The sequence below is a fragment of the Mycteria americana genome, unplaced genomic scaffold, assembly GCF_035582795.1.
Source record: "Mycteria americana isolate JAX WOST 10 ecotype Jacksonville Zoo and Gardens unplaced genomic scaffold, USCA_MyAme_1.0 Scaffold_124, whole genome shotgun sequence".
In the NCBI taxonomy this organism is placed as follows: Eukaryota; Metazoa; Chordata; class Aves; order Ciconiiformes; family Ciconiidae; genus Mycteria; species Mycteria americana.
In genome coordinates this window covers 101486-109047 of record NW_027445464.1, presented here as the reverse complement: position 1 = coordinate 109047, position 7562 = coordinate 101486, and the positions used below count along the sequence as shown (strand labels likewise).

Here is a 7562-nt window from a genome sequence, read left to right as displayed (position 1 = left end):
ACCCCTTTGCTCCCCCATTTCTCTCCCAGTTGGTCCCATTTCCAGCCAGTTTAGATCTCTGCTTAGGAAACCCTCCGAGCAGCTCTGCCGTTCGGCCGTCCTTGCGCCACCCGCGCTGACAGAAGGGCCATCTCCAGCCCCAGCCCCACGGCACTCCTGTCCCCTGCTGCTACCGGGCACTTTCCTCCTTGCCCAAACCCACCCTCTTCAACCCAGGCACCCACCCCTCCTTACGGGCAGCTTCTGCTTCGGAGCCCTCCCAGGACCACGTCGGGCTGATCTCCGAGCCGTGGTGTCGCAGGTGAATTACTGAGAGACGTCGTCGTCATTGGGTTAACGAAAAGGTTTCGTTCAACGATGACGACTTGACGTCCGGAGGAATCGAAACCGTTTGCAACCCTTCGGCCAGCGCCGCCTGAGCTGGAGTGGATGAATGCTCGTAGTATACGTATTATACCTACGTATATATCGTACGCACACATTATACGTACATACGTACGTACTATACGTATGAAATGCGAATTGGATCCCATCCCAGGTAAAAGTAAATTTCCTTTTATCCTCCTCCTGCGGAAATAACGTATCGTTCACTTCTAATGCGGCCGTCGGGGTCGTGAGCGGTGAAGGCGGCGACGTGCCCACCACCAGCGGCGTTTGCATTTAATTTTCTATAGTCTGTCATCAGGCGCCATCTCCTGCCTGGTTTTTTTATCGCCCACACTGGAGACTCAGCCAGGGGAGCGCGTTTGGGAGATCATTTGTCTTTTTTTTTTTTTTTTTTTCAAATTCTAGGTCAGTTATAACCTCCGCAACACCCAGCCGGGTGTTGATTTATGTTCGACAAGGCCACGCATCGGTTCTGCCCCGGTCGGGATGGATCGGAGGTGGGGTTGGTCATCCTGACCCTCCCGAACGTTAACGTTTTCGTCTTATTTCATCCCTTTTCGCTATGAGGTAACGCTTTTAAGACAGCAAAGGCTCCCTTTAGCACTGGTCTCACGGCTTGAGGGTCTACAGGGGCAGTAGAAAGTTCACTTAATGGTCTTACTGGTAGAGCAGTGGGCTCCCCTCCCCATCCCGAGGGTCTTTGTCCCCTTCCCGATACGGCGCGGGATAGAGCGTGGTTCGGTGGTTAGGGGCTGGTCCTCCTTCAAGGACACTCCTGGTCCCCAAAAGCCGGCCGCTTCGCCTTGGTCTAACGCAACATGGTCTCCTCCAGTTCAGGAGACGCGCCGCGCCGCCATATTGTTCCTACAGCTTGACCAGTCCAAGGGGGTCCCATGGAAAGGTCTTTATGGTATTTCTCCAGTTGCCTCCTTGGAGTCCAGCAGAAACCTCCGTTTTAATACTAAAATTATTCTGATTGATCTAATTTCCTCTCCTCGCTAAGTCGGGGTCCTCCCAAATATCTCTGTCCCAATCTTCCGAAAATTCGGGTGAAGGGCTCGCTCCCCGCCTCCGTAACTCGTCAGCGATTGAATCCGCCACCCTGCCCGACCACGCCAATTCGGGGAATTCTTAAGAGAAGTCATCGCTGCGGGGTTTTAATTAGCGATTAAACGATGCTCCAAAGGATAATTAAGCGATGATTGAATGAAAATTAAACGGTAATCAAATGGCCATTAAGGAATAATTGAATGGTAATTAAACAGTGATTTGGCGATGACTCGACAATGATTTGCCGGTGATTCGAGAGCGATTTGACAATGATTTAAATGATGAGTTAAACGATAATTTAGAAGATGATTTAGATGATAATTTGGACAATAATTTAGATGGTGATCCAAGGCTCTGCCACTTACTACGCTCCTAATAATTAGGCTATAGGCGGGTATATAAATGGCGCTGTCATACCATCTAATTTTAGATCTACTATAAAACGTCGCCCACCCCGTTGTGGATACCAGATGCCGGCTGAGGGGTCTCTCAACCCCGAGGGGCGACGGTGGGAGACGTCCGTGCTCAAGGGGAGATGACCGCCGTGCAGCCCGCTGCCGTATGGGCGACCTCAGTGGGCTCTGGGGGGGGTGGGGGGCGACGGGGTGAGGGTTGGGGGGTAGAGCAGACGCAGAGCCCTGGTGTTGGTGGGGCGGTGAAGGGGCTACCAAGGGACGGTGGGGGCCACCAACAGCTTTTAGTCCTGGCCGCTTGTGTGTGGGAGAGTCGTTGCTGGCTCCAGGCTGATGGCCCCCCAGGATTAACCACCCATCGCTGATGGTTTGCCGGTGTGATGTGCCTTCAAGGTTAACCACGTCAAGCGTGAGGGCACCAAGGGTTGATGGGACCCCCAGGGTGATGGGAACCCCGGTTCCTAGGCCCCGGGGTTTACCACCCCAAGGGGGTTGGGTACCCCGTTTCCTAGGCCCTAAGGTTAACCGCCCCAAGGTGTGATGTTCTCCCAGCGTTCACCACCACAAGGGTGATGGGCCCAAGGTTGGATGGGTCCCCCGGGGTTAACCACCACAAAGGGTGATGGGCCCCCAGGGTGATGGACCCCTGGGATGAACCACCTTCAGGTGTTGCAACCCATGGGTGAGCACCCAGGGGTTAAGGGTCTCTGGTGTCAGCCAGGAAAGTGCGATGAGCTGCTTCTGGCCCCCCCCAGCACCAGAGTGGGGTCCTGGACAGGACCCCAGGAGATCCCCTTGGATCATCCCAGTGGGACAGGACCCCAGGAGGTCCCCTTGGATCATCCCAGTGGGACAGGACCCCAGGAGGTCCCCTTGGATCATCCCAGTGGGACAGGACCCCAGGAGATCCCCTTGGATCGTCCCAGTGGGACAGGACCCCAGGAGATCCCCTTGGATCGTCCCAGTGGGACAGGACCCCAGGAGGTCCCCTTGGATCATCCCAGTGGGACAGGACCCCAGGAGGTCCCCTTGGATCGTCCCAGTGGGACAGGACCCCAGGAGGTCCCCTTGGATCGTCCCAGTGGGACAGGACCCTACGAGGTCCCCTTGGATCATCCCAGTGGGACAGGACCCTACGAGGTCCCCATGGATCATCCCAGTGGGACAGGACCCTACAAGGTCCCCTTGGATCATCCCAGTGGGACAGGACCCCAGGAGGTCCCCTTGGATCATCCCAGTGGGACAGGACCCCAGGAGGTCCCCTTGGATCATCCCAGTGGGACAGGACCCCAGGAGATCCCCTTGGATCATCCCAGTGGGACAGGACCCTACGAGGTCCCCTTGGATCATCCCAGTGGGACAGGACCCCAGGAGATCCCCTTGGATCATCCCAGCGGGACAGGACCCCAGGAGGTCCCCTTGGATCATCCCAGTGGGACAGGACCCCAGGAGATCCCCTTGGATCGTCCCAGTGGGACAGGACCCTACGAGGTCCCCTTGGATCGTCCCAGTGGGACAGGACCCCAGGAGGTCCCCTTGGATCATCCCAGTGGGACAGGACCCCAGGAGATCCCCTTGGATCGTCCCAGTGGGACAGGACCCTACGAGGTCCCCTTGGATCGTCCCAGTGGGACAGGACCCTACGAGGTCCCCTTGGATCATCCCAGTGGGACAGGACCCCAGGAGGTCCCCATAGGGGACGTGGGGACGGTGGGCCCCAGCCACCTGGGGACACGAGGACTGGAGCAGCTGGGGCCCCAGATGCCTGGGGACACGGCGGGGGGACGACGGGGGCTCCCGGCCGCCCGGGTCCCCAGGGAAGGGGTTGGGGTGCTCCTAGACCAGCGCTGGCCGCAGCCCAGCGAGACCCGCCGGGACCCCCAGTCCCCTCCAGCCTCCCCTCGTCCGTCTGTCCGCCCTCCGGGACCCGACGCCCTCCGTCCGTCCCACCGTCCCTCTGTCCGTCCCCCATCTGTCCCTCCAACCTTCCCCTCGTCCGTCCGTCCTTTCGTGCCTCTGTCCCCTCGTCCGTCCCCGTCCACCTAGTCCTTCGCTCCGCCGTCCCCGTCCTCACCCGTCTGTCCCCCTGCCTGTCCCCTCGTCCTTGTCCCTCCATCTGTCCCCTCACCCCTCCGTCTGTCCCTTCGTCCCTCCAGCCAGGAGCCAGCTGTCACACCGTGTCCCCAAAGGGCTCACGGTGTCCCCAAAGGGCGTTAGGTCACCGTGGCCGTGGTGGCTCTCCCCGTGATGTCACCACAGCCACGCTGGTCACCATGGCTGTGACTGCCACCAGGACTGTGCTGGTGGCCGTGGCCACCACCATGGCTGTGACTGCCACCAGGACTGTGCTGGTGGCCGTGGCCACCACCATGGCTGTGACTGCCACCAGGACTACGCTGGTGGCCGTGGCCATGCTGATGGCTGTCCCCACGGTGGCACAGGCTGCCATGGCTGGTGGCCATCCCCATGACCGTGCTAGTGGCCATGACCGTGCAGGTGGCCAGTGGCCATGGAGGTGACTGTGCCAACAGTGGTGGCCCGTCCCCATGAGCATGCCAGTGATCATGACCGTGCTGGTGATGGTCCCCATGGCAGTACACGCCGGTGACCGTCCCCATGACCTTGACAGTGGCCATGGCCACGTGGATGACCCTCCTCATGGTGGCCACGATCATCCCTATGACCATGACCACAGGGATGACGGTCCCCACGGCAGCGCTGGTGGCCAAGCTGGTGGCCATCCCTACGGTGACACAAGCGGCCGTGGCCGGCGGCCTTGACCATGCTGGTGCCCACCCCCATCACCACGCTGGTGGCCACGATCACACCGGTTGACCGTTCCCGCGGTGGCCATGACTGCGGCCGTCCCCAAGACCACGCCAGCGGCCAGCCCCACGACCGCCGGTGGCCACAACCACGCGGGTGACCGTCCCCGTGGTCGGCCACGAGGCCGCGCAGTCGCCACCCCCACGGGTGACGGTGACGCCGAGGGACGAGCGGAGCCGGGTGCCGTAGCCAAGGAACCGGGTTTTATTCTGCTGCGGTTAAACAAGTGCCCGAGCCCCGGGGGGGGGGCCCTGGGGACACCGGGGGACCCCGGGGAGGACACCGGGGCCACCCGGACACCGGGGTCCCCCCCGCCACCGGGGATATATATATATATTCATATTTATAGTTGCAGTGGTCCTCGTCACCCCCCCCAAACACCCCCACCCCTGGGTGCTGCCCCACCCCCGCACCGGATTTCGGGTGAAACGAGGCATTTCTGGCAGTGTGCCCCCCCTCCCCCCCGCCCTCCCCCCCGCCTCCGGATTGGGGGCGGATCGGGGCGGGTGGGGGTGGGGGGGTGGCCCCCGGGGTGGGGGAGCGGGGGTGGGGGGGGGCCCCCCACGGCCCCCCCCCCCCCTCAGTCGTCGATGCAGATGACTTCTCCCCCGCGCGGCTCCTTCTTCTCCGGCCCTTCGGCCTCGCGCTCCCGCTTCACCAGCACTGGGGGGCCGTTGGCGGCGGCTGCGGGGGGGCGGACCCGGGAGTTGGGGGGGGGGGGCAGGTCCAGACACCCCCCACCCATGACGCCCTGCCGGGTGGAACTCCACCCCCAAGGGACCTGGGTGGCCGGACACCCACCTCTGCTCCCAGGGACCCAAGCGGGCACCCCCCCTCCGGGGACCCCCACACATGACCCAGGCATCTGGGGACCCCCACCCATTACCCAGGCATCCAGGGACCCCCACCCATGACCCAGGCATCCGGGGACCCCCACCCACGGACCCAGGTGACCGGGTACCCCCACCCATGACGCAGGCATCCAGGGACCCCCACCCATGACGCAGGTGACTGGGTGCCCCCACCCATGGACCCAGGCGTCCAGGTACCCCCACCCATGACACAGGTGTCCAGGGACCCCCACCCATGACCCAGCTGACTGGGTGCCACCACCCATGACCCAGGCATCTGGGGACCCCCACCCATGCCCCAGGTGACCAGGGACCCCCACCCATGACCCAGGTGTCCAGGGACCCCCACCCATGACCCAGGTGACCAGGGACCCCCACCCATGCCCCAGGCATCTGGGGACCCCCACCCATGACCCAGGTGACCAGGGACCCCCACCCATGACCCAGGTGTCTGGGTGCCCCCACCCATGACCCAGGTGACCAGGGACCCCCACCCATGACCCAGGTGACCAGGGACCCCCACCCATGACCCAGGTGTCTGGGTGCCCCCACCCATGACCCAGGTGACCAGGGACCCCCACCCATGACCCAGGTGACCAGGGACCCCCACCCATGCCCCAGGCATCTGGGGACCCCCACCCACGCCCCAGGCGTCCGGGTGCTCACCGGTGATGAAGGAGCCAGGCGGCATCTGGCTGTAGTTGGCCCCTCCAGGGGGGAGGGCTCCGGCCGGGGGGGTCCCAAAGGTGCCCCCGTAGCTCTGGGGGGTGGCATAGGGCCCCGGCGGGAAGGTCTGGAGAGACGGGGACACCACTGTCACCCCCACCCTGTTGCCACCAGGATGGGGGGAGGAGCTTCCGGAGAGGTCTGGACGGGGCTCCCCGAGGCGGGGTGTCCCCCCATGTCCCCAAGGGCTGAGGGTGTTCCCAAGCCGGGGATGTCCCCAAGAGGGTGGCCCTGGGGCAGGGTGGCCCCAGTCTGCGTCCCCAGGGCAGGCAGCTAAGGGTCCCCTAGGTGGGGGGGGGGGGGTTCCCCGATGGAAGGGAGGGTCCCCAGGGAAGGGATGTCCCCAAGGCTGAGGATGTCCCCAAGGTGAGGGGTATCCCCAGGGTGAAGGATGTCCCCAAGGCAAAGAATGTCCCCAAGGCAAAGAATGTCCCCAAGGCAGACTGACCCCAAAGTGGGGAGGACTGTCCCCAAAGGCAGGGGATGTCCCCAAAGTGAGAGGTGTCCCCAAAGTGAGAGGTGTCCCCAAGGAAAAAGCGTCCCCAAAAAGGGATGTCCTCAAGGTGGGACATCCTCAAGGTGAGGGATGTCCCCAAGTTGGGGGCATGTCCTCCCAAGAAAGGATGTCCCCAAGAAAAGGATGTCTCCAAGGCGGGATTGTCCCCAAGAGAAGTCCCCAAAGTGAGGGATGTCCCCAGGACGGGATGTCCCCATGGTGAAGGCCGTCCCCGAGGCGAGGAACACCCCAGGGAAAGGATGTCCCCAAGGCGGGGGGAATGTCCCCAGGGTGGGCGGGGGGCGGGGGGGTGGGGGGAGGGGCTGCGACTTACGGGCGGGGGGTGGCTCTCGGTGCCCTTGCTGGCGAGGCGGCTGAGGATGCTGCGCTCCGACATCTGGAGGCGGGCGGCGATGGGGGGGATGCGGGAGAGGGTGGCGGGGAGGCGGGTGACGTCCGCCTTCATGTCACTCAGCAGCTCCTCCAGCTGGTTCAGCACTGGCACCGGGGGGGGGGAGAGAGAGAGAGAAAGAGGGGCGGGGGGGGCCCGTCAGCGCCGGGGGGCCGCCCTGCGCCCACTCACAACTTACTCACAGGTTACTCACAACTTACTCATAGGTTACTCACGGGCTACTCATAGGTTACTCATGGGGTACTCCTGGGTTACTCACAGGCTACTCATAGGTTACTCATGGGCTACTCATAGGTTACTCATGGGCTACTCATAGGTTACCCATAGGCTACTCACGGGCTACTCATAGGTTACTCACAGGCTACTCATAGGTTACTCACAGGTTACTCATGGGCTACTCA

At 62.7% G+C, this 7562-nt stretch overlaps 1 protein-coding gene across 2 annotated transcripts in view; it reads right to left on the bottom strand.

The window, feature by feature from the left end:
• Positions 1-4859: 4859 nt before the first annotated feature.
• The window catches only part of CHD3 (chromodomain helicase DNA binding protein 3), a 91417-nt gene continuing 88714 nt past the window's right edge, over positions 4860-7562 (bottom strand). For both annotated transcript variants that reach the window (XM_075489314.1, XM_075489315.1), the window contains 3 exons: positions 7084-7247; positions 6194-6320; positions 4860-5360 (listed from right to left, as the gene is read on the bottom strand). In XM_075489314.1, coding sequence (XP_075345429.1) covers positions 5257-5360; positions 6194-6320; positions 7084-7247 — 395 coding nt within the window. In that variant the 3' untranslated portion in view covers positions 4860-5256. The remainder of the gene's footprint in view (positions 5361-6193; positions 6321-7083; positions 7248-7562) is intronic.